The sequence below is a fragment of the Balaenoptera musculus genome, chromosome 6, assembly GCF_009873245.2.
Source record: "Balaenoptera musculus isolate JJ_BM4_2016_0621 chromosome 6, mBalMus1.pri.v3, whole genome shotgun sequence".
Taxonomy (NCBI): Eukaryota; Metazoa; Chordata; class Mammalia; order Artiodactyla; family Balaenopteridae; genus Balaenoptera; species Balaenoptera musculus.
This window is the reverse complement of record NC_045790.1, coordinates 24,146,879-24,174,474: the sequence shown is the minus strand read 5'-3', so window position 1 is coordinate 24,174,474 and position 27,596 is coordinate 24,146,879. Positions and strand designations below refer to the sequence as shown.

At 45.9% G+C, this 27,596-nt stretch overlaps 1 protein-coding gene across 1 annotated transcript; it reads right to left on the bottom strand.

Moving 5' to 3' along the window:
* Positions 1 to 15,037: 15,037 nt before the first annotated feature.
* On the bottom strand, positions 15,038 to 23,829 carry LOC118896861 (cyclin-dependent kinase 20-like). Its single transcript, XM_036855385.1, is given in 9 exon segments — positions 15,038 to 17,040; positions 18,524 to 18,679; positions 19,125 to 19,208; positions 19,210 to 19,249; positions 19,985 to 20,047; positions 20,238 to 20,359; positions 20,605 to 20,793; positions 22,913 to 23,026; positions 23,378 to 23,829. Coding segments are annotated over 9 exon segments (1,041 nt in total). The 5' UTR covers positions 23,453 to 23,829; the 3' UTR covers positions 15,038 to 16,842.
* Between the last annotated feature and the right edge of the window lie 3,767 nt (positions 23,830 to 27,596).

The following is a 27,596-nucleotide window of genomic DNA, read 5'->3' as shown; positions in this document are numbered from 1 at the left end:
ATTTAAGAGCAGGATTAATATCTCCAACTATTACGGCAGAATTGTCTATTTCTCCCTTCTATTCAGTCAGTTTTTGCTTCATGTATTTCAGTGGTCTGTCATTAGGTGCATAATTGTTTATAATTGTTACATCTTGCTGCATTGGGCCTTTATTAATATATAGTAGCCTTCATTATTTCTTGTAAACTTTTTTGATTAAAGTATATTTAGTTTGATATAAGTATAGCCACTCCTGCATTCTTTTAGTTACTGTTTGCATGGAATATCATTTTCCATCCTTTTATTTTCAAACCGTTTGTGTTTTTGGATATCAAGTGAGTCTTTTGTAGACAGCATATAGGTGGGTAATGTATTTTTATCTCTTCTGCCAATCTCTATCTTTTGATTGGAGAATTTAATCCATTTACCTTTAAAGTAATTACTGGTAAGCAGGGACTTACTTCTGTAATTGTACTAATGTTTTCTATATGCCCTACAGCTTTTTCATTCCTCATTGACTACATTCCTGACTTCTTTTGCGTTTAGTTGGGTTTTCTCACAGTGAGATGTTTAAATTCCTTGTAAATTTTCTTTTGTTTATAATCTGTAGGTATTTTCTTTGTGGTTGCCATGGGGATTACATTTAATCATAAAGTTATAACATGCAAATTTGAATTTATAACAGCTGAACTTCAATAACATATAAAAAACTCTGCTCCTTTACAACTCCATTCCCATCCCTTTTGGTTGTAGATATCACAAAATTACATCTTTATACATTGTGTGCTCCCAAACAAATGATTTAAATGCATTAGTCTCCTGAGTTATATAGAAAATAAGGTACAGTAATAATAGTTTTTATGTTAATTTTTTAAAAACATATTAATTTTTGTTTTTGGGGTTTTTTTTTAGCAAACAAAAAATACGGTTATAGACCATTGTTAAAAAACTACTGGCTCTTGGGACCTCCCTGGCAGTCCAGTGGTTAATACTCTATGCTTCCACTGCAGGGGTCATAGGTTCAAACCCTGGTCAGGGAACTAAGATCCCACATACTGCGTGACACAGCCAAGAAATTTTTAAATAGTATACTACTGGCTCTTATAATTGCCCATGTATTTACCTTTATAGATATCTTTATTTCTGTATATGGTTTCAAATTATTGTCCAATGTCCTTTTGTTTCACCTTGCAGACTCCCTTGAGCATTTTTTTCAGGCAGATCTAATGGTCACAGACTCACTCAGCTTTTGTTTATCTGGGAAAATCTTGATTTATCCCTCACTATTCAAAGACAGTTTTGCCTAAATTGGATTCTGCCTGAATTTAGGATTCTGAATTGACAGGTTTTTTTTTTTTCTTTTAGCACTTTAAATACAAGCCCACTGTCTTCTGGACTCCAAAGTTTCTGATGAGAAATTTGCCACTAATCTTGTTGAGGATCCCTAGTATGTGATCCCTAGTATTCACTTCTCTCTTGCTCCCCTCATGATTTACTCTTTGTGTTTGTCTTCCAAATATTTGATTATAATGTGTCTCGATGGGGGTCTTATTTTATTTCATTGTGGGTCTCTTGGAGTTCATTGAATTTCTTGACTGTTTATATTCATGACTTTCATCAAATTAGGAAGTTTTCAGCCACTATTTCTTCACATATTCTCTCTGCCCCTTTTTCTCTCTTCTCCTTCTGGGGCTTGCATGATGTGTATGTTGGTCTTTCTGTTGGTGTCCCATAGTTCTCTTAGGGTTCTCTTAGGGTCTCCTAGGGTATTCCTAGGGTCTGTTTGCTTTTTAAAATCTTTTTTCTTTCTGTTCCTCAACCTCAATAATTTCCATTGTCTTATATTCAATTTCACTGATTTTTTCTTCTGCCTACTCAAATCTGCCTTTGAATCCCTCTAGTGAATTTTTCATCTAATTTATTGTACTTTTCAGCTCCAGAATTTAGTGTTTGGTCTCTTTTTTAGGTTTCATTTCTCTATATTTATGTTTCCATTTTGTTAACACATTATTTTCTTGACTTTCCCCATGTCTTCCTTTAGTTCTTTGAACACCTTTAAGACAGTTTTTTAAAAGTCTTAGTCTAGTAGGTCTGCCATCAGGTCATTTTCAGGGACAGTTTCTGTTAACGTATTTTTTCCTTTGAATTAGCCATACTTTCCTGTCTCTTTGTATGCTCTTTGATTTTTTATTGAATACTGGCTATTTGAATCTAATGAGGTTGTAACTCAGAATATCAGATTCTCTCCCTCCCCCATGGTTTGCTTTTTTGTTATTGTCTTGTTTGTTTATTTTATTGTTGTAGACTGTCTCTGTGGCAAGGATCAGCCTGAGGTGTAAACTTTAGTTCTTCTCAGGTCTTTTCTTAGTCTGCAACTTTTCCTGGGCATTTCTAGTTTTCCCCATATTTGAAGTTGTTTTTGAGTGTCTTAATGTCTCCTAAAAGGGGAAAAGTAGAAAAATGAAGAGGGGGAAAGAAAAGGTACTGGCCCTTTATATCCCATGGAAGTTACTTTAGCTGGAGGGGGAGGGGTTTGTAACAGTTACGGTAGGTACAACAAAAATGGCCACTGACTTCTTTGACTGCACCTCTGTGATCAGAAGCAGCAATCAGAAATCAGAGCACAGGTCCCTAATATTTGGAGCATAGGATCCTTTTTTCCCACCCTGACTCCCACAAGCTGTGTACAAGCTGCTTCAGGAGATGTGCACAGTTGCCTGCCATGTGGCTGGGGGTGGGGGATGGATAATTGCTACTATGCTAAGAGCTGAAATTGACTGAAGTTAAGCACAATTTCCCATCCAAGCCTTCCCAGAATTCTTCATCACCAGATCTTGATAAAGTTTATTCCTGGGTCCACCTTCATAATTCTCAATTAGTACTTCTGGGGTGGGGCCTTAAAATGTGCACTTCTTTTTAGCTCTTTGCTGATGCTTATGTTGCTGTGATTTGCCCAAACTTTGAGAGGCGCTGTTCTAGAACACTTCATTCTCTCTTTGGCAGTATCTAATCTGAAGTGAAACTCATTTAATGAGTTTGTAATTTAAGTTATATTTTTCAAGCCTGGGAATTCTGCTGGATTCTCTGCCCTAGATTATAATCTTACTTTTTTTTTTTTACTTTTTCATGTAAATTTTATTTTATTGATTTTTTTAAACTTTTTATTTTATATAGGAGTATAGCCAATTAACAATGTTGTGATAGTTCCAGATGCACAGCAAAGCGACTCAGCCATACATATACATGTATCCATTCTCCTCCAAACTCCCCTCCCATCCAGGCTGCTACATAACATTGAGCAGAGTTCCCTGTGCTATACAGTATGTCCCTGTTGGTTATCTGTTTTAAATATAGCAGTGTGTACATGTCAATCCCAAACTACCTAATTATCCCTTTCCCCCACCCTTCCACCCTGGTAACCATAAGTTCGTTCTCTAAGTTAGTGAGTCTGTTTCTGTTTTGTAAGTAAGTTCATCTGTATCGTTTCTTTTTAGATTCCGCATATAAGGGATATCATACGATATTTCTCTTTCTCTGTCTGACTTACTTCACTCAATATGACAATCTCTAGGTCCTTCCATGTTGCTGCAAATGACATTATTTCATTCTTTTTAATGACTGAGTAATATTCCATTGTATATATATCCAGAGAAAAATATGGTCCAAAAGGATATGTGCACCCAAATGTTCACTGAAGCACTGTTTACAATAGCCAAGACATGGAATCAACCTAAATGTCCATAGACAGAGGAATGGGTAAAAGAAGATGTGGTACATATATACAATGGAATATTACAATCTTACATTTTAATTATTCAAATAATATTAAGGACATTTACTTTATATACATGCATAGTTATTTCATTATCTGTATCTCTGATTTTGTTTCAAAGGTCTTTTTGTTTGTTTTGGGTTATTTGGATATTGTCTTTTCTTATATCTGGTTATTTTTGTTTGAATACTAGAAATTGGTTTTGGAAAGTTGAATAGGGAATTTGGATTTATAGTTGATTCTGGAAGGATACTCAGGCACTAGTAACCTCCAATCTTCTTAGTCCAATAAGAGATTGAGATGATTAAAAGCTGGGTTTTAATCTCTGTGTAAGCTGGGTTGTTTTCCACTTATCCTAACCCATGGTGTATAGCCATTCCATGGTTTACAAGGGCCTTCTCCTTTGTGAGGATTTTAACATCAGTTTTTATATGTTAGTTCCATTAATATATCAGTTCCTCAGGTTTCTCCTCAGGTTTTTTTGCTGCCATTTATAGAATTGGTAAATTCTTTTTTTTCTACAGGTAAAAAAAAAAGTTAGGCTCTTGGAATATACCTCTAGAACATTCTTCTCCTTCACAACAGATTTTTAAATATTCTGAAAAAAAATATTCTGTATCATTTTTTAGTCATTTTCAGTGTGTTTATTGTTTAAAATTACCTGTTACTTCACCATTCTTAGAAGTTGAACCCTTGGCCTCTGTGTTCACTTTTGAAAATCGTCTCTTTGGCTGAATAACTGCATTAAATTTTTCATATAACATAAACCTTCAGTCTTTTCCCTATTTCAAGGTCTGTGATTTTGAGCTGAGGCCCGGAAATTATTTTATAAACTCCCCAGTTGAATTAAATGCATAGCCAGTGTTTAAAACCCCTAACATATCCATTCTTTTTTTTTTTCTTAGAAAATTATAGTGGTTTATTAGAAAAAGTAATCTCCAGTTAAGGAGTATTATAAAAAAAAACAGATATAATTCAAATGAGAAAAGCATCAATACAGGGAATTCCCTGGTGGAGCAGTGGTTAAGAATCCACCTGCCAGTGCAGGGGACATGGGATTGAGCCCTGATCTGGGAAGATCCCACATGCCGTGCAGCAACTATGCCTGTGTGCTGCAATTACTGAGCCTGTGCTCTAGAGCCCACGAGCCACAACTGCTGAGCCTGTGTGCCAAAACAACTGAAGCCCACGTGCCTAGAGCCAGTGCTCCGCAATAAGAGAAGCCACCACAATGAGAAGCCTGTGCCCCACAACAGAGTAGCCCCCACTCACCACAACTAGAGAAGGCCCACACACATCAACGAAGACCCAACACAGCCAAAAATTTTTAAAAATAATAATAATAAATTTATTTTAAAAAACCTTATTAAACAAAAAAGGATAAATTCATCAGGAAGACATAATTCCAAATATAGCATATCCATTCTTTTTTTTTTTTAAATTCTTATTGGAGGGCTTCCCTGGTGGCGCAGTGGTTGAGAATCTGCCTGCCAATGCAGGGGACACAGGTTCGAGCCCTGGTCTGGGAAGATCCCACATGCCGCGGAGCAACTAAGCCCGTGAGCCACAACTACTGAGCCTGCGCGTCTGGAGCCTGTGCTCCGCAACAAGAGAGGCCGCGATAGTGAGAGGCCCGCGCACCGCGATGAAGAGTGGCCCCCGCTCGCCGCAACTAGAGAAAGCCCTCGCACAGAAACGAAGACCCAACACAGCCATAAATAAATAAATAAATAAATATAATTAAATTTTTATTGGAGTATAATTACTTTACAGTGTTGCGTTAATTTCTGCTGTGTAACAAAGTGAATCAGCTATATGCATACGCATATCCCCATGTCCCTTCCCTCTTACAACTCCCTCCCACCCTCCTTATCCCACCACTCTAGGTGGTTGCAAAGAACCAAGCTGATCTCCCTGTGCCATGCAGCTGCTTCCCACTAGCTATCTATTTTACATTTGGTAGTGTATATATGTCAATGCTACTCTCTAACTTTGTCCCAGCTTACCCTTCCCCCTCCCCATGTCCTCAAGTCCATTTTCTATGTCTGTGTCTTTATTCCGGTCCTGCCCCTAGGTTCATCAGAACCATATATTTTTTTTTAGATTCCATATATATGTGTTACCATACAGTATTTGTTTTTCTTTTTCAGACTTACTCCACTCTGTATGACAGACTCTAGGTCCATCCACCTCACTATAACTCAATTTCGTTTCTTTTTATGGCTGAGCAATATTCCATTGTGTATATGTGTCACATCTTCTTTATCCATTCATCTGTCGATGGACACTTAGGTTGCTTCCATGTCCTGGCTATTGCAAATAGTGCTGCAGTGAATATTGTGGTACATGACTCTTTTTGAATTATGGTTTTCACACGGTATATGCCCAGTAGTGGGATTGCTGGGTCATATGGTAGTTCTGTTTTTAGTTTTTTTTTTTTTTTAAAGGATATAAGGGTAAATTTTTGTTTTAATTTTTTTTTAATTTTTAAAAAATTTTATTTTTTATTTATTATTTTTTTTGGCTGTGTTGGGTCTTCGTTTCTGTGCAAGGGCTTTCTCTAGTTGCAGCAAGTGGGGGCCACTCTTCATCGCGATGCACGGGCCTCTCACTGTCGTGGCCTCTCTTGTTGCGGAGCACAGGCTCCAGACGCGCAGGCTCAGTAGTTGTGGCTCACGGGCCTAGTTGCTTCGCGGCATGTGGGATCTTCCCAGACCAGGGCTCGAACCCGTGTCCCCTGCATTGGCAGGCAGATTCTCGACCACTGCGCCACCAGGGAAGCCCCTATTTTTAGTTTTTAAAGAAACGTCCATACTGTTCTCTATAGTGGCTGCACCAATTTACATTCCCACCAACAGTGCAAAAGGGTTCCCTTTTCTCCACACCCTCTCCATCATTTATTGTTTGTAGATATTTTGATGATGGCCATTCTAACCTGTGTGAGGTGATACCTCATTGTAGTTTTGATTTGCATTTCTCTAATGATTAGTGATGTTGAGCATCTTTTCATGTGTTTGTTGCCAATCTGTATATCTTCTTTGGAGAAATGTCTATTTAGGTCCTCACCCCATTTTTACATTGGGTTGTTTGTTTTTTTTTGATATTGAGCTGCATGAGCTGCTTGTATATTTTGGAGATTAATCCTTTGTCAGTTGCTTCATTTGCAAATATCTTGTCCCATTCCGAGGGTTGCCTTTTCGTCTTATTTATGCTTTCCTTTGCTGTGCAAAAGCTTTTAAGTTTCATTAGGTCTCATTTGTTTATTTTTGTTTTCATTTCCATTTCTTTTGCTGTGATATATGTCATAGAGTGTTCTGCCTATGTTTTCCTCTAAGAGTTTGATGGTGTCTGGCCTTACATTTAGGTCTTTAATCCATCTTGAGTTTATTTTTGTGTATGGTGTTAGGAAGTGTTCCAATTTCATTCTTTTACATCTAGCTGTCCAGTTTTCCCAGCAACACTTATTAAAGAGGCTGTCTTTTCTCCATTGTATAATCTTGCCTCCTTTATCAAAGATAAGGTGACCGTATGTGCGTGGGTTTATCTCTGGGCTTTCTATCCTGTTCCATTGATCTTTATTTCTGTTTCTGTGCCAGTTGCATACTGTCTTGATTACTGTAGCTTTGTAGTATATTCTGAGGTCTGGGAGCCTGATTCCTCCAGCTCCGTTTTTCTTTCTGAAGATTGTTTTGGCTCTTTGGGGTCTTTTCTGTTTCCATAGAAATTGTGGAATTTTTTGTTCTAGTTCTGTGAAAAATGCCATTGGTTGTTTAATAGGGACTGCATTGAACCTGTAGATTGCTTGGGGTAGGCCCCATGGACAAAGGCTTTCAAAATTTACAGTCACCAGAGTTGATACAGCATCAGAGGACTCCAGTCATATCTCACAGAGGAGAAAAATGAGGCTGGGTGGGAAATAAGTAGCTCACAGCCCATGGTCCCAGTAAGTACAACACAAAGAGTTTCTCTCCATTCAAAGCCTGTACACTCACTGAGCACCTATGTGTCAGGCTCTGTACTAGGCACCAGTGACCTTCTAACACACTGTGAAGGATCCAGTGCTTATGTTGGATATGGGTTTTCCTGTACCCACTGAAACCCTGTTCCTTCTACCAGAAGTAGCATACTCACAGCCTGCAGGCAGAATGGGCATCCAGTTTACCTTGTCTGGCCTGCATAGGATTGGCCTATGTGAACTAGCTGCCAATACTTAAAAATCAAGAGATTTCACATACTAATTAGGTAAAGGAAGAAGATCTAACTATACTGAAATCAAATTCTCACCTGGAAAAATTTATCTGGGGCCACACAGAACAGTACTCTTCAGACAAGAATGAGCTTTCAGGGAATTCCCTGGTGGTCCAGTGGTTAGGACTCTGCGCTTTCACTGCTGAGGGCCTGGGTTCTATCCCTGGTCGGGGAGCTAGGATCCTGCAAGCCGCATGGCACAGCCAAAAAAAAAAAAAAAAGAATGAGCTTTCAGCTCCACCACGGCCTTCACCATCCCTTTTATCTCTTGGACTAAGAGGCTGAGCATCAGCTGCTCATCATTCTTATGTTGTTGATTTTCTTTTAGTTGAAATAATCGGAAAGGGAAATTTCTTGTACCCATATCTCAACCTAAACAGTGTGAAAATAAAAGCTAGACTAAGAAGATAATGTGGTTTAAGAAAAAGGGGGGATAACATTTCTTTGTGGAAGTGAAGTCTATTTCTACATATTTAAGGCCATTATACATCAAACCATAAGTAGGAACCATGACCAATATTCAGAAGAAATAAAACCAAGTGATTTGACCAAAAAAAGTGCAGACTGTCAACATGGCTAAAGTGTGCACATGAGTAAAGTATGAGAAATACAAGCCTCTGAAATACAAGGATGTATCAAGTGAAAAAACACCATGGCACCAAAACCTTTCAGATAGCAATTAACAGCAAAACAATCTACTGTACACAAACAAAAAAAAATATTTGTACCTTAAACAAAAGCAAATATTTGCAATTTTACTTTTAACGAAAAATCTAACACATAGTGTGTTAAAGAGATGGCAGAATTTAAAAGGTCATGAAGCATTTTAAAGAAGTAACTTGCAGTGTTTTAAATTAGAATTATAGAGTACATATTAAAAACATATGACCGGTTAACCATGTTCATTTACTGTTTCCGTAAGAGTTCCTATGGGCCTGGAGAGTTTTGGGGCCTAGTACCCATGACAGGTACAACATTAGAAATGACACGTGCATGTGACGATGCTCCTGGAATGCTGTTGCAGTTGTCCCAGTTCCAGAAACATAAACCCAGTGTTTTTTATATGAACATAGGTCAAGGATACCATCCCAAAGAATGACTGTATGCTAAAAAGAGTTTAGCACCAAAAACTATAAAATAGTAATGAACCGAAAACCCATTCGTGACTTGGCTTGCAGACAGCTGAAGAATCTGCTTGAGGAACCTGGAGGTACACACAATATGGTAACACATGTATGTATGTGGGGGTTAGGTGATAAGCTGCTCAAGAGATTTTTTGAACTGCTAAAAGAAATATATTACTTATGTTATTCAAAGGGAAATTCCTACCCCAGCTTATCAGTAAAGATGAGAACAAAGACTAGGGTTTAGGGTTGGCAGCGTACCCATTCCAACTGTGAGAGCTGCCCTCCAAGGGCTTCCACAAATAGTTACACCAATCTATGAGTCAACTCATTTATTTCTAGTGACACAGTGTCTTTGAGAATCACATTTGGCAAGACATTCTCTTGCCCACTTATCTACAGAGAAATCAATTTCCAGAATTGAATGTTCTATCTAGAGTACATTCCCCAAATTGTAGAGATAAAGACTGAAATCCAATAAAAGTTCCCTTACTTCAAAATTGACTAGAGATTAACATCATTTTTCTAATTAATATTATTAGCAATAAAAAAATGAATAAAAAGCAACAAACAGAACAGTGCTATATGATACTGAAAAATAAATATGGCAAGATTGGCATTCCACAATTCTCAAATATATCAATTCACAGTTATTCTAAAAATAAAAACCATCAAGCAAAGATTCCCTCCATGTTTGGAGAAAACTTCATGTGAACAGTTGTTTTCCATCAGGAAAGACTAAAACTAAATATAGCTCCTAGTTGATAGTCAAGGCTATATAGTCTGTCCTATATTCTGCAAGAGGCAGAAGATCTGACACTTACCTCTTGGGACAAAAGAAAAGATGTCAGGTTCCAAAGGAGGAATGAACAGAAAAGAAAAATTTAATAATTTAATGATTAAAATATTTTTTATTTTCTACTTTTAATTTTTTGAATTTTATTTAAGTTCTAATATCAAACATGCTTATATAACTATGTTGTTACACCAAAGTTGAAATCAAATAAAAGTGGTTTATTTGTCTATTGATTTGTCTATCAGCCAGCTGCATTCAATGTGCTGTACATTTCTGCCCCTGAGTTTGGTACCCCCACCTACATCAACCTCCACTTGATTAACAAAATCGCTTATATTTCAATATACTATAAAAAAAGTCTCACACCCCCAACTAGGGAGGAGTTTCCTGCTGGTAAGGGCTGTGGATTGTCCCTTCTTGTCTACTTAACAGAAACGCAGTGAGTGCTGAAAAGTACACCCCTCTCTCCTTTGAGGGATACTCTCCTGAGCAGGCCTTGCTCTTCCTCCACTCACCTCCACAGTTCCTTGGTCCTTGAAGCCTCATTCCAGACCTAGACGAGTATCTGGTCAGTCAACATGCAATTAGTGCCTAGCCTGCCAGGCCCTGTGGAGGGGACAGAGAGCTAAATGAGACCCAGTGCTTGCACTCAAGAACACTCACCCTGGGGAGTTAGAGACAAATTCAGACCATCAAATAAAACACACCAAATAATGAATGACAAAGGAGAGAATGACCAACTCAGTTGGAGCCAAGGGGTTCAGAAGTAACTACTGATCAACTCCTGAAGGATGAGTAGTTATCCTCTAAGAAAACGGCTGAAGCATTTCAGGGAGAGAAAGATCCGCTTGGGCAAAGATTCAGAAGTATGAAAAAGATGATGAGTAAGTTGCCTTAATCAGAACATAGAGAAAGGAGCTGGAGACAGGCTTAGACCAACTCTTGGAAGTCAGAAGGGCAAAAACAGTGAGAAGTCACTTGAGAACTGTGAATGGAAGAGTGGCAAGTCAAACTGTGTTTTAGGCTGCTATGAGAAGGAAGGACTTGGAGACTTCCCTGGTGGTCCAATGGTTAAGAATCCGCCTTCCAATGCAGGGGGCATGGGTTGGATACCTGGTCGAGGAACTAAGATCCCACATGCTGGGGCAACTAAGCCCATGCACGCTCTAGAGCCCATGCGCCACAACTAGAGAGCCCGTGCACTGCAACGAAAGATCCCACGTGCCACAACAAAGATCCCATGTGCCGCAACTAAGACCCGATGCAGCAAAATAAATAAATAAATATTAAAAAAAAAAAAAAAGACTCTGAGCTTCCACTGTAGGGGGCACGGGTTGGATCCCTGGTTGGGGAACTAAGATCCTGTAAGCCACGTGGTAGGGCCAATTAAAAAAAAAGAGAGAGAGAGAAGGAAGGACTGGAAACGAGGGCAGAGCAGCAGGACCCATAAGAAGGCTGCTGCAATGGAGTAAATTAAGGCTCTGGCTAAAGGGATGTCCCAGAGATGCCAAGGTGGAGGAACAGAACTGCTACCTGGGGAGGGCACACAGGCCGTATTCCCACAAACTGCTCTCTGCAGAAGTATCTGGAAGAGGCTCAGGTGGCCCTGGGAAGGGATCACAGTACCCTGCCTCCCCCTCCCTCAGGCCCACACCTGCATCCTGGAACTTCTTGGCCTCTCCAGCTGGGCCACCCTAGGTTCTGGAGCCTATACAGCTTCAGTAGGAACCACTCTGGAGCTTTCTGTGGCCCAGACCTACTGAGGGTCCCAGCCAGATACGTGGCTTTCCAGGCCCGGGCAGAAATAACAACCACCCTGTCTGAGCCCAGGTTCCTACTTCCACAGCCCTCACTCACCCGAGATCAAAGTTTCTCAGTCCTTAAGAAATCTTTTTGGCTAGTAGGAATGTAAAGTTGATATTTTGCAATAATCAAACCAGGTAAGAAGATTTCCGCATTCTTTTTTTCTATAGTTCCCAGGTCAAAACCCAACTGAGATTTTCTTACTTCCCTAACATAAAATTATAATATGTAATATAACCTGCAAAATGGGTGTTACCCACCTTGGAGAATGCCTCTGTTAGATGCTCATCTTCATGATGACACTGTGAGGCAGGGTTTATTGACCTCATTTTACCTAACAGGGAAACCAGAACCTGGAGAAGTTGCTGCTATCAAAGGGTAAAAGGCACCTCCCTTTCAAAATCTGCTGGGAGACTACCTGGGCAACCTCAGCCAATGCACTCTCGGCACGATACTCACTTTCCCTATTGGTAAAAATGGGGATAACAACCCAGTATTTTACTTGATACATTTAAGTTATAATTACACAATTCAGGTAAGGGTCTGTTTATTAATCTTTTTGTAAAATGATATAATAATGTATTTTAAAAGTAAAGAAATTCATTTACTCAACAAACATTTACTTAGAGTACACTAAATATCAAGCCATACGCTGAGTGTATACACACAGTGATCATACAGTGGTTATACACACAGTGATGCAAGAGACAAAAGAATGAGTCTAGCGGGGGTGGGGGGGAAGCAAACATTTAACAAGCACAGTATGTGATCATTTAGTCACAGTTGTGCTGAGTAAGAGCACAGAGGAGGAAGAGCTCGGAACACAACAGGGGCAGGATCGCAGATCAGACTAACGCACTAAACAGGCACTTAGGGAGCACAGCCAGTACAGGAGCTCGACTGGCTGGGAAGGGACAGGCGGAGCCCGCAGGAGGAGGCGCCACTCACAGGGAGGGCACGGCTTTCCAGGCAGGCCCCAGAAGGGAAATTCCAGAATATTCCAGAAGAGGTGGGATCCCTAGGCCAATCTTAGGGGTGAACCCTGTTCACAGGTGCCCAGTGCAAGCCAAACGCGCAGGGGCTCTGGACACACCGACAGACGGAGGAACAGAGGGATAAGAGGTTTCCACAGCAACCCCTTCATAGGTCGCCGAGGTCGCCACCCCGCGGGCCAAGAGCGTCCTCTGCAGATCGCGGATTCAGGGCCGTCCGACGCCCCCTCCCAGATTTGGGAAACGGAGGCTCCGAGGGGACGGGCCGACCATGGACACGCCAGCGACCAGGAGCCCAGCCCTGCCTCCCGCCTGGGACAGGACGCGCTACCTTATCCACCCGGGCGACGCAGAGCATGTCTCGGGCCTCCAAGAAGGAGAAGACGTGCAGCAGCTCGGGCAAACCCATCTGCGGCTCCATGGCGCCAGCCCCCGTGGTTGCCTGGGTCGGGCTACGCCTTCGCTGCACTTCCGCCCCCGCAGGCCGAGCCCCGCCCGCTCGCTTCATCCTCGCCCAGCCTCCGCGCTTCCGTTCGGAACACCCACTTCTACTAATCCGCTCACCAGCCCCGCTTCTACTTGGCCTTAGACTGGCTTCTAACCCTTGTCCTGACATTCGCTGAGACCCTCGCCCACCCCCTTATACTGACATTCATCCTCGTTCTGACCTTCGCCCTGACCCTCACGCGGGACCCTGTGGTGCCCCTGAACCCAGCACCTCCCGAGCCCTTGCCCTGGCGCTGGCCCTTATCCAGACCTTGACCCTCGTCCTCAACCTCGCCCTAATCATCACCCTTGATTTCATTAGCATCTGACATCTACCATACTCCTGTCCCTACCCTCACCTGACCCTGACTCACCCTAATACACACCTTCATCCTGAGCTTTGCCCTAGCCCCGACCCTGGCCTTCACAATCACCTTCAGAATGACCCTCAGCCTCCGTCTTACACTGGTACTGGCCCTTGCCCAAGCCCTGGCTCTAACCTGGTACTTCCCTCATCAGGGCCCCTGCCCGGGCTCTCACCCTACCTAGCCTTAGCCCCAACCCTGGACCTCACCCTGGTTTTGATCGTGGCCCTGGCCAAGATCAGATCAGAGTTAGTGTAAGGGTGAAGGTCATGATCAAGCTCAATGTCAGAGCAGCCAGAGTCACAGTCAGGATGAGGGTAAGATCAGAGACAGAGTGATGAAGATCAGAATCAGCGTGAGGGTGAGTGTCCAGTTCAAGGTAAAATTCTATGTCAGGTTAAGGATCAAGATAAGACAATGGTCAGGGTCATGGTGTCAGAATCAGGTTCAAGGACAAGACCACTATGAGGGAAATTTTAGATCCAGGGTTAGGTTCAAGATCAAGTTCAAGATCAGTGTGAGAGCCAAGGTTAGGATCAAGTTGAGGCTCCATTAGAGAGGATCAGTGAGAGGATGAATGTCAGGATTAGGATGATGGTTATTGTCAGGGTGAAAGTAAGATTGAAAGTTGGATTCAAGTTGACAGTGGATGTCCAGTTCCGTGTAGGATTCAGGGTCAAGGTGAGGGTGAGGTTGATGTTCAGGATTAGAGTCAGTGTCAGGTTCAGGGTCAAGATCAATGTGAGGTAGGGTCAGGGTGAGCATGATGTTCATTGTGAAGGTCAAGGTCAATTAAAAGTCAAGGTGGGTCCCTTTTCTATTGCTGCTGGAAGGAATTAAGTCCTCCTCCTCCAACTCTCCCTCCCCCCAATCCCCATTACATTGGCTCAATCTGCATAATCCAGGACACTCTTTCCATCTCAAAGTCTGTACGCTTTAATCACATTTGCAAAGTCCCTTTTGTGTGTAAGGCAATGTATTCATAGGTTAGGACATGGGCATCTTTGGTGGGGGGGGTGACATTATTCTGCTTACCACAGAGGCTCAGAGTTTGGTTTATAGTCAAAATCAAGTTCAAGGTTAAGTTTCAAAGTGAGGATGGGTCAAGATGAAGGTGACGATCAGGCTGAGGACGAGTCATCATAATAATGAAAGTCAGTGTCAGTGTGAAGTTCAATTTCAGGGTCAGGGTCTAGATTAGGTTCAAGGTCATGATGGGATTAGGGTGTCAATGGTGACAGCCAAGTGTGAGTCCATGTTCTGTGTGAGGCTCAGCATTAGGATGAGGACCCAGGTCAGGATGAAGTTGAGGTCTAGGTCAAGATGAGGGTCAGGATCAGGATCATGGTCAGGCTTGGTGTGCAGACTAGTTTCAGCTTGAGTGTACAGTGTAGTTCAGCATCAAGGCGCAAGTTCAAGGGCAGGGTGTGTCAGTATGATGGTCCTCGTCAAGGTGAGGATTCAGTCTAGGGGCAGAGTGAAGTTGAGGGTCAGAATCAGATTGAAGGTGGTGAGTATCTCATTTATCACAGTATTCACAATCAGTGTGAGAGAAGCTGTCATTGTCAAAGATAAGTCAAGCTCAGGGCAAGTGTCAGGGACATGTTAATGGTCAGGATCAGGATCATAATAAGCATCAAGGTAAGAGGAATGTCAATTAGAGACTCAGGGTTAAGGTTAAGATGAGAGCCAAGTTCATGGACAAGGTTTAGTTCTAGGTCAAACGGGGTCAGAGTTTGGGTGAGGGTCAGAGTCAATGCCAAGATCAAAGCCAGGCATGGGTGGGGAAGGAGCTGGCAAAGAATTGAGTGAGGGTGAGAGTCAGTGTATATGTCAGGGTCAGGGTGATAGGGTCAGGTTAAGTGTAAGGTTTAAGGTAAAGGTGAGGGTCAATGTCAGGGTGGAGTAAGCTTTAGAGTCTTTGTGAGTGGAACTGGCTGAGGGTCAGTGGTCAGGGTTTGGGTACAGACTTGCGTTCATACGAAGGTGAGGGACACCAGAAACTGAGCTAGACTGAAGCTTAGAGTCTACAGATGTGGCTGGACAAACAGGCAGAGGCCAGATCCTTAAAACATCTTTAAAGACACATGGGACACTCGACTCTTCCCTGAAAGCAACAACTGGAGTTTACTGTGCTGTGCCCTCTAGGAGCTTGGAGGGCAGTGACTGTGGCACTGTTAGTCACCTCTGTGACTGCAGTGCTTACAGAATTTTATCCACATGAGCACAAAATGAATATTTTAAGAATACAAGATTGCTAAGAATACGTTTCTCTGACTTATCTGTTGTTATCTATATGTGAACCAATACCACATTGCTTATTTATTACAGCCCTTTGATAGTCTTGGTATCTGATAGGGTAAGTCCTTTCATCATTTTTTGCCTTTTCTTCTGCTTCTGCCTCCTCTTAACCCTTTCATTTCCGCATATATTTTAGAATTGGCTTACCAAATTCTTTAATAAGAAAAACAAGAGCCAGTTCAGATTGTATTGGGATTTACTGAATTAACAAATGAGTTCCAGGAATGTCTGTCTTCTTATTTGCCCAGTATCTCTGAGTAAAGAGGAGGCCCATGTGGTCCAGGCTCACCCGTATCCTGAGGGTGATGTTGGTAAACCAGCTTAAGGTGTGGAGGGTCACTTATTGGGTCCCCAACTTGAGCCATTCCTGGGTCCTGATTTCTGCCAACTCACCTCCAAAAGGGAGCTCTGTCACATGAAGCACCTAGCAATCCCCCAAGACTAAAGTAGCCATGAATGGGGCCACTTTCCCAGTGACCACAGAGAAGCAAGGGCCAGGGGATGATGCTACCTCAGCCACTTCCCTCAACTGGAAAGGAAGAGGGGCATACATCACGTAGAACTACCAGGCGTTTTTATAATAAATCTCAAAAGTGAACTAGTGTTTAATGTCTCTGAGAACAAAATCAAACCAAACTTTCCTTCCCACTTGGATTTCCGACATGAGGACATCCTACACTCAGCGCTCCCCCAAATGGCTCTACCAGGACTGTCCCTGACCAGGAAGGCAGCAACTAGAGAACCAGCCCCATGGCAGGCATGGCAGCGGAACTCACTGCCTCCTTCTGATGGATCTGTTACCAGCAACAGATGGGAGGCCGACAGCACAGGCCGAGTGTCCCCTCTGCTGAGGCTGGATGGCCTGGCCAGGAGCAGGACCACTGTGGTCGAATCAGGCCAGAGCAGAAGAACAAGAGGCCTGGCTTGTCCTGGGGAGGGAAGTGGGGGACACGCCGGTGGGGCCTGGCCCAACGTCTCAGCCCTCCAGGATGAAGGGCCGAATCAGCTCCGGGTTCAACAGCGACTCCTTGAGAGGCCGGTCCACGTGGAGGTCATGGACGTGGGGGGGTCCTGGGGGGGCCTTGAGGGCAGGTCCCCCTGGGCGCTGAGGAATCGGCAGCTCCGAGGGGTGGGCAGGCAGGGGAGCTGTGAAGAAGTACTGGTGCAGGAGGGCCTGAGGGCAGCAAGTGAGGGGCAGCAAAAGGAAACTGGTCACCTCCCCGTCCCAGCTTCAGCCACTTCCCTCCGAGGGGGAGATGTGAACATTGCCCTGGGGAGGATTTTTCCTTCATCTGCTCATCGTTCAGGTGACTCCAACACCTCGGAGTGCTCACTGTTTGCGCACTGCTCCAGAGACAGGAGATGCAGCGGTAAACAGAACAAAGAGCTCTGCCTTCAAGTTTTCCACATAGTGAGGGGTGGGGGTAATAAACACGATAAAGAAGTAAGACAAACAGTGCATCAAATGATTAGTGCTGTGGGAAAAAGAGAGTATGAGGGGGGGATGAGGAATACTGGAGGGGCTGCAGGCCTGAAGAATGGTGAAGGGAGGCCCCGGGAGGTGGCGCTCAAGCAGAGACCTGAAAGGTGAATGAGTGAGGCCTAGGGACAGAAATGCACAGACCCCCAGGACATGGAGAAGCCCTGGGGCCCGAGGGGAGTGAGCAAGGGGAATGGGAGCTGGCAGAGTCACAGAGGTGATGGCCCCAAATGTGTGATGGCTGTGGGCCACTAGGACCTGGCTTCTCCTCTGAGGGAGCCCCAGGAGGGCCCTGCAGGCGAGGATGCGACAGCCTACCTGGACAAGGTCCCTCTCTCTGCCACGTGGAGGAAAGACTAAATGGGCAGGAGAAGCAGATTCTGGGAGGCAATGGTGGGGGGGGCGCTTAGAATGGGGGCAGCAGCAGGGGGCTGAGAGGTGGTCAGTTGGCCTCAGTACACTCTGAAGGTGCTGCTGACATGGGAACTCGCCAGGGGCATGTGTAAACACACACTGCTAGTGCCGAGGGCAGGGAGGGGAGGCTGCCATGAGGCCAGATGGACAGATACACCCGACAGAGGCCCTCACACCATCAGCCACCAGCCCATGGTCCTCCCCTCCTCTCCTGCCTTCTAGCCACGACCCACCCCTCCTGGGTCCTCCTCTCCAGGCCTCTGCTCATCATTTCTCTTGGGAAAACAGCTCCCCATGCTTAAACCTGCCCTTCTCCAGGAAGCCTTGCATGACCCCAAAGTCAGTCCCAACATCCCTCCCCTCGGCTCCCACAGACTGACGGCCCTGCCTCACCACAGGGTGGAGACCCCACAGGCACAAGCCACGTCTGTTCACTCTGGATCAGGGTCCAGGACAGTGCTCAGCACGTGCCAGATGCTAGTAAATTCTTGTTGAAGGAATGAAGGGACGAAGAAGTGAGTCACCAATAACCCAAGACTCGCTCTTCTGCGACGTGTGCATGCCCTTCTAATGGGCCACCCCTGGCCACCTGCCCTCTAGGGTCCGCTCTAGGGTCCACTCAGGAGAGGCACAGCTGCCCTGCACCCTCCTAACCCTGGCTCCAGGGGTTCTGGTCCCAGCCCATCACAGGTTCTGAGACTCTCAACCTGCCTGGTCAAAAGGACACGGACGAGGAGGGTCAGGGCAACGGGTGTCACCCTACCTGGGAGGCTGCAATGCGCTGGCGTGGAGGGTAGAGGAGGAAATGCCCCAGCAGGTCCAAGGCCTGGGGAGAGGCATCGGGCAGCACCTCCTCCAGGGGCACGGGAGCCTGCTCCTTGAAGGAGATCTTGTTGTAGTCAGGCAGGTCCTTGATCTCCTGGAGGAGAAGGGGGTCCATCAGAGCCGGCACCCACCCCGCCAGCCCCCTTAGGTGTCAGTTCTCGCTCCCTGTCACCTACCTGCTCCCATTCACTCATCACTCCCCCATCCATGCACCCCTGCTCACACGTCACTCATGACATCACGTGCTCACTCAGTCCTTCAGTGCTTCCTCCACATCTCAGACGCCTGCTCCATGCCCAGCTCGGTTTGGATGCGTGTGTGCTGGGGACGGGTGGGAAGGGATAGGGCTTGGGCCCTGGCCCTCGCACCTCCAGCAGGGCAGGGGAGGAGGAGACCCCACGCTGGGCCAGGACCGAGGTCCGGCAAGTCAAGGAGGCATGGGGCCACGAGAGAGAAGGTGCGGGGCAGGGGAGTCACTAGCTATTGGGGTAATAGAAGCCACCCGCCCCCACCCCTCCCCACTGTAGGCCCCTGCAAACCGGCCAGACTTGAGGACTGGGGGTGCCCAAGATTCGAAGCACACAGCAAAGCTGTTCAATGTCATTCTCCCCTGGGAAAAGGGGGGGACCCGTTCAACAGCTCCCCCAGGATGCAGCCAACAGCCCTGCAGATACAGAACCCAAACAACTCAGAGATCTCACACCATGGAAACAGATCCCCCCACACCAGCACCCACACCTCACACTGTGGTCAAGATACCCACAAAGTAGCCTTCAGGCTTCATAGCTAAGGATACAGATCCCCAAACAGTCAAAGACTTCAAGCCTACAACACAGAGCATATCCCCCTCTCTAAACAGCTCTCAGGCCTCAACTCTGGAACACACATCAACCCGTCAACAGTTCTGAGACTTCTCAGAGCCTCACATTCTGGGACACACTGCCACCTCCTCCCATTCTGGGGCAGACTCCAAAACGGCCCCCAAATCTCAAACTCTTAGGCATATACAAACCATCCTACCCCAAATAAAGGTTCAGGGCCTTCATATCCAGGGACCCAGGCCTCTAGATAGCTCAGGAACATTGCATCCTGGGATATCACCCCCTGCATAGCAGCTTAGACGCCCCATGCCTCGGACCACCTCCCCGACCTCAGCCCAGAAGCTTCCTACTGGGACAACCACTCTGATCCCACTTGACCCCTCCCAGCTCAAAACTGTCATGGGGAGGAACACTGATCCCAAACTCCTCAGAGATACTCTAACCAGGGGAGACACCCCCATGGCAACCTAGAGCTCACAGCAGGAAAACCCCCAAATGGCTTAGAGACCTCAAAGCCCAGGAGGAAAAGGTGACCCAACGACCCACACTCCCCCTTGCCCAGCCCATAGGCGTCTCACCACAGGTCGACACCCTGATCATACTGGCGGGCACCATACAGGAGCTCAGGGGCTCGGTACCACCTGTGAGAGGAGGGCAGGTGGTCACAGCCAGGTCACCGGTCTGTCAGGAAGCTGCCTCGGAAGGTCATCCTGGCCCCCACACCAGCCCCAAGAGCACTGTTTGGACAGAAGGTCCAGAAGCATCTCTTCCCAGCAGGAGGGTTGGGGCCTGTCTATTGCCAGGTCCTGCTTGGGAACTGGTCCTCCCTACCTGGTGGCCACCTGGTGCGTGTAGAGACGGCTGCCATCTGGGGAAAAGACCCGGGCCAGGCCAAAGTCTGCTATCTTGAGCTGGCCCGAGGCATTGATAAGCAGGTTGGCTGGTTTCAGGTCCTGAGAGCACCCAAAGAGGCATCAGTTCCTCCAGAGCCTCCACAGGACCTCGGGACAGGAGGGCTTGGCAGGCTGGGCACCCAGGTCAGCGCAAGACCCGACCTCCTCCAGGGCCCCAGCCCTGGCCTCCTACCCATAGGCCCTGCCCCCTCTGTCCCTTTTCTAACCATGCCCTTCATCAAGGGCTGGCCTACCCACAGCCCAGCCACCCCCCCGGTCCCACCCCAGCCCATGCTGGAACTGACCCGATGTACAGTGTTGTTGGCATGGCAGAAAGCGACCCCCTCGAGCAGCATCTGCAGGTAGCTCTTGACCTGCGCCTGGGTCAGCAGCCTCTGGGCGTGGCGCACCACCTCAGCCAGATCTGACAGCATGAACTCAAAGGCCAGCACGAAGCCTGCGCCATGCGGGAACACGGCCTTCAGCTGTACCACCTGCAAGCGGGGCATCCCGTCAGCCTCCAGACTCACATGGCTCAGACTCTCTCTGGGACCCTCAGCCCTTGCACCAACACAGGACCAGGCAGGCAGAGATGGTGGCATGAGATCTGAGCTCAGAATCAGGGAGCTTGGTGATCTCTTGCTTCCCTCTCCCAGGAGAAGGCGAGTCCCTACTCTAATGCTCCAGTAAACACTCAGGGAAAAGGAGGTCTAAGAAAGGCGACTTAGGGCAGTGTCTGGTCCCCCACCCAGCCCAAGAACTGGAAAATCACCTGGAAACACACACACACACAGGTGATCACAACTCCCAGCACTGGGAGAGCAGGAGACATGTCACATATACTTCCTGAGGGCCCACGGGGTCACAAGGGCAGGCTGCACAGTAGTGAACAGGAGCAAGGGCTGGTGGGTCCCGAAGGACTTGAAGGAGCTCAGGGGACAAATGACTGACAAATGACCAAACAACAAACGTATAGGGTATTTTGATGAAGATTCTGATGAAGAAAGAAGAGGAGGCATCTGGGAAGGAGCTCTGGGCCAGGGGACAGCAAACACAAGGCCCGGAGGCAAGAACAGGAAGGAGGCTGCTCTGTTCTGCACTCCTGGAGCCTAGACAGTACTTATCACGGGCGAGACACTTAAGAAGTTGTGAATGAAAAAAGAGGCTGGAGCGGGGTGGAAGCAGATGGTGACAGTTCTTTCGGAGTGAAGAGAAGCCTCTGGAGCTTTTCAAGCCAGGGAGTGGATGATTTCATGTACATTTTTTGACTGTGGAGTGGAGGCAGTGGCGGGGGGGCGGGGGGGCAGGGGAGCCTGCTGTAGTTGTTCTGATGAGAGGTGAGGATGGCCTGGGCCAGGGTAAGATCTGGAGTGTTTTAAAGATAGACTCTTCAGGCCTGCTGATGCACAGGACATGGGACCATATCACCAGCTTCCTATGGGCCCTCCACCTCTCCCACACACAAGCTGTCAGCAAAGCCCTTTTATTTTCCTCAAAAAACAAAAATGGCCATATTGCTGTTTTTCTGATGTTGAGGGTAGTAGACACTCATTTTACAGATTGGGACAAACAAATACATTCAGATAATACCCAAAATTATAATGAAAAAAACAGCAAGAGAAAAATCCTATCACCTACAGTCAACCTTAGGAGTCTATTCCACCAGACTTTACAAGAGACATGGCACACACAGGCATGTATTCGTGTATATATACAAAATATTTTCATACAAAACCAAGATGACACACACAGTTTTATAACATGCTTGTGTCACCCAATATATCAAGGACATCTCCAGAGAATAAGAAACAAGTCAGAGTATCACCCACCCTTAGGTGGGTGGACCTACCCTTGTCACTTCCCAGGAAGTTAAGCACATCCTCTACTCAGGACATGGACAAGAGAGAATACCACAAAGAGAATGAAACTGGGTGTGTGAGGTGTCTCTCCTCGTGTGCCCACAGCCCCTCCCAGGCCTGTCACAGCACAAACCACGCCAGATGGGCGCTGTAGCCTTTGGCCATCTCCCCTACCACACTTCAGTTCTCAAGAGCAGGTTGGGGCTGGTTTCTGTGTTGCCAGTAGCCAGTAGAGGGTAGAGTCTATGGGAGGCCCCAGTGTTAAACCGTCCTGATTCTGCGAGCAGACCTGGGCCAAAGCCTCCACAGACAAGCGGAACAAGCTGAGCACCCGTAAGCTGGTGGCTGCGCCTCCTCCCCTGGCCTGAGATAGGGAGAGCCTGAGCGTGCCTTGCGGAGCAGAGGACGAAACTCAGAGGACAATATACATAAAGCAGTTAACCTGGCATGCAGAACATAACAGGAGCTCAATAGGTGGCAATTATCATTATCATCAGAAATCACCAAGTGTTTTGAGAAAAAAGGGATAAGTTAGTGAATGAGCGAACGAGTACGCGAAGAAATAAGTGAGTGAACGACAGGGAATGAATGAGTGAAGTAACTGAGTGAATGAGGGTGAACAACAAGTGGAGAAGAAAGGGAGTGAGTGAGGGGTGAGGAAGCAAATGAGTGAACAGAGTGACTGCAGGACCTCAGAGTGGGAGTGCGTGGAGGAGGGCGGGAACCAGCACCTCAGAACACCAGCCCCACTCACATACTGACTGTCCTCGATCTCCTGCAAGGCCTTGATCTCCCGCAGGGCCTGGTTGGGGATGCCATCCTCCAGCCGCCGCAGGGCCACCTTCTTGAGGGCAACGATCTCTCCAGTCTGTTTGGGACAGGACGCAGACACTGCAGGCCCATCCCCGGCTGGAAAAGGGGATGCGACGCCGAGGCCTGAGGCCCTCGTGGGGGTGGGACGCGCCCCCCACCCCGGGCTGGAGGGAAATCAGGGCCAGCAGGCGCAGCGCTGAGCAAGCAGCTCAGAGACATCCACGCCACGCTCCTAGGGGGCACTCGCCCGAAGAAAGCACCGCTGGTTGCTGGACGCCCTCCACTCAAGAGAGCAAAGGAGGCGAGAGCACGCCACGAAAAGCTGCGGGGAGGCAGGAGCCCAAGCGTGGGTCGGGACAACGGGTAGATCTCAATGGAACCGAAGGAGGAAGGGCTGGGTGCTCACCTCCACGTGCTTGGCCTTGAAGACGATGCCGTGCGCGCCCTCCCCAATGCGGCCCAGGATGCAGTACTGCTCCATAGCCCTCTGCCAGACACCCGGACCCTCTGCAATCACAGCCCTTCCCCGGCACCCGTACCTTTCCGCATTAGCCCGCCCTGCCTCCCCCGCCCAGATGCGGCTGCCTAGCAACGGCGCAGGAAGGAGCGCAGAGGCCGGGAGGCCGAAGGCAGCTACAGGCGGCGTCCAGGCCTGTCTGTGCCTTCCCCTAGGCCCTCGCCATCACGCCTCAGTGCACTTCATTCGGCGGGAATCACCCGTGCGCAGACCGTGCCAGCGGGAGCGAGAGCCACCGCCGACCCCTCGCGGCACTGCCGGGCGTCACGTGACGAGTGACGCCAGGTTACGCAGAGGGGCGGGGGCATGCAGCCAGCGAGCAAGGCGGAACAGCCTTGGGAGCGGGCTACGTAGGCGGGAGGGTGGAGCCGCTCTCCGGGGTGGAGGCGGGGCACTCAGCGAGGCGGGCGGGGCACTCAGCGGGGCGAGCGGGGCACGGGGCGGGGCCGCACAGCCGGGGGCGGGACCGCGGCGCCGAGGGCGTGGCCGAAAGGTGACGGGGCGGGGCCGGCTACTCTGGCAGGCCAGGGTACCCTCGCCCCCATACCTAGAGGTGCAAGCTTCCACCTGTGAGAACCTACAGGTGCCATTTCCACCTATGAGCCCCGAAGCCAATGATGATTGAAGCGAGACGGGTTCGGGTCTGCATTGTGGAGGGAGCGTCAGTTGGCAACATGTAAAGACAACGTTTAAAGGGTAAAAAGTCTGACCCGGAAAGTCCATGTCTAAGGGCTTCTCATGAGGAAACATTTGGAAGAATTTGCAGCCTGAGTGATTTTTAAGAAGTTCATGCCATGAAAGGATGTTGACAAAAAACATAATTAGCTTTTTAAACTTCTGAAAAGGTGCTCAATCTCATACACAATGAGATAAATGTAAAATAATCTACAACTTTCCATCTTTGGGATAGCTAAAGATCTCAGATCTAACAGTCCATTTAATCTTGGAGAGGCAGCAGTGAGTGGTGGCGTGAAGCAAGATCTTAATTCCGTGCCCAGGAATTGAACCTGGGTAGCCTAGATGAAAACCAGGAATCCTAACCACCACCCCTTGGCTCTTGCCCCCTGTGAAAAATGCATTTCTCATGGAGGCAAAACTGTAAAAACAGGTACAAAGTTTATTAATAGAGACACAGCACAACAACAACAAGTGGGAGAGCACACAGAGAAACAGTTTGTTTAGTTAAGATAGAAGCAAGGCAGAGATGCACACCTGGAGACAAAGGGTGTGGGTGTCCTCCCTAATGAGGAGGAGCACAGTAAAGAGGAGGTTAAGTCATTTATATAGGGCAGTTCTTCTGGGTCTTTGTGTACCTTTGGCCAATTATCTGGTTTCCTTTTCCACACCTGACCTGCCCTAGGACACTCCCCAACGTGCATGTGCAACTTTTTTCCAAGATGGATTACAGCCCAGAGGCCTATGGGATGACCTTAGCATCACATATTATGGGGTGGTGCCCCCTCCCTTTTGACTCCCAACGAGCCTTTCTGCACATGTGCCCCAAGGGTGGGAAATGTATGACCCCTTGATCTTTTCACAGGGTTTAGTCCCACTCTGTCCCTGCCATAAAAATGTCCAGTGTCCAGTTATTTACCCTATTTCTGTTGCTGGTTTTTATACTGAGGTGCACATCTCAAAATATAGACAGGAGTCCAGTCATAAATATGTAGTCCTGGAGCCCATTTATCTCTTGCTTCAGGAAATGTAAACAGGGGGCTGCTTATGAATGTCTGGCCTGGAGCACAACTTCTTCTCACCCCAGGAAGGGCAAACAGGAGGCCAGCTGTAAATGTCTAGCCTGGAGCCCATCTATCTCCTGCCTCACATTGGCCATGCTGTGGGAAAACAGGAGCTTTCATATATTGCTGAAGCATTGGCAATGCTAATCAAATTACATCTGCATATCCCCTTGGACCCAGCAAGGTCTCTTCTAGAAGTACCTCCAACAGATATATTGCACACAGCGAAATGACATGTTCAAAGTTATTCATTGAAGCATAGTTTGAATAGCAAAAGATTAGAAACACCATAGATGCCAATCAATAGGAGACTGTCTAAATTCTGATACACCCATCAAATGGAAAATTATGCTCACTACCTTAAAAATGAACAAGGATGCTTTTTTATTACAATAATAGGAAGATTTCTAAGATGTATTGTTAAGTTAGAAAGGCAAGATGAAGAACAGAGCATATACAGTACCGCTAGCCGTGTAAAAAGAAAAGAAGAAAAGAATATAACGAATGAAGTTTTGTGCATTACAGGATATCTGGAAAATACTCAAGATTTCATGACTGTGCTTACCTGGTGAAGGGACTGGGAGGGTTGTGGACAGGGTAGGAGGCAAATGTTTCACTGGGGCTCTTCGTATTCTTTGAGATGTGAACTGTATAATTTATTAATTCTTAACAAAAGTAAGAATTTTCGGGCTCAGAAATTCTACTCTGTTCTAACAACTTCAGAAGAAGGCCTTGATGTCCATACAAAGATGTTCACCCTGTTTGATGATGGCAGAGGGCAGACAATAACCCAAATATCCCATGGAAGAGTGGCTGAATAAGTTATGAGAGTAACTTAGAATGACATGCTTTACAGCTATTATAAATGGTGAGGGTAGACACAGTGGTGGAATTGGAAAAGATGGTCTTCAAAAAATAGTACGGGTCATTTGAAAAGTCATATGAGGAAGAAATGTCTATTGACCCAAATCTGAAATCATAAACGAAAACTGATTCCAGATGGACTGCATACCTAAATATAAAAGTTAAACAATGAAGCTCTTAGAAGAAAACATGATATCTTAATGACTTTGGGTTAGGTAAGCCTTTTCTAAATAAGGTTACAGAGAATACTAAAAGGGAAATAAAAATTAGAAGTCGGACTTCGTCATTAGTAAGAACATCTGTTCATCAAAAGAAACCATTTAGAGAGTGAAAAGCAAAGCCACAAAAAGGGACATGGTATCGTAACACATGTATCTGACAAAGCACTCATATCCAGAACTTATAAAGAACTCTTACAAAATCATAAAGAAGAAGCAAACCTTCAGAAAAATTGGCAAAACCTGTGATAGACACTTCACAAAAGGTGATACCCAAATGACCCATAAGCATTTGAAAAGGTCTGTGCTAACTCCACTAGTCATCAGGAAATTTCAAATCAAAACTGTAATACAATATTACTATAATCACCAGAATCATTCCACTCCTAGGAATTTAACTTGGCAGAAATGTGTAAATATATATATATATGTATATATATATATATATATATATATATATACACACACACATATATATATATATATATATATATATATATATATACACATATATATTCACCAGAAACACACAAGAATATTCATAGCAACACTCTTTTTAATAGCCCAAACCTGGAAACAACCCCAAAGTCTATAGTAAAATAAATAAATAAATTGTGGGATTTTTACTTAATGGAGTGCTACACAGCAATGAGAATAAACAAACCATAACTACTGGCAACAACATGGATGAATCCCAAACACAATGTTCAGCAAAGAAACTTGACACAAAATAATGTAAAATGGTGCATCTGCTACGGAAAACAATATAGCAGTTACTCACAAATTAAAAATAGAATTACTCTGTGATCCAGTAATTCCACTTCTGGGTATATATCAAAAGAATTAACAGCAGGATCTTGAAGAGATATTTGCACACCCATTTTCCTAGTAGCACTGTTCACAATAGGCAAGAGGAGGAAGCAACCCAAGTGTCCATAGACAGAGAAATGAATAAACAAAATGCAGTATATACATGCAATGGAATACTATTCATTCTGAAAAAGGAAGAAAATTCTGACACTTTCTACAATGTGAATGAATCTTGAGGACATTATGCTAAGTGAAATAAGCAGGTCACAAAAAGAAAAATACTGTATGATTCCATTTATATGAAATATGTAGAGACGTCAAATTCATATCAACAGAAATTAGATTGATGGTTGCTGGGGCCTGGAGGGAGGACGAAATGAGGTGCTGTTTTTTAATGAGTATAGAGTTTCAGTTTTACAAGATGAAAACTTCTGGATATTGGTTGCACAATACTGTAAATATAATTAACACTATTGA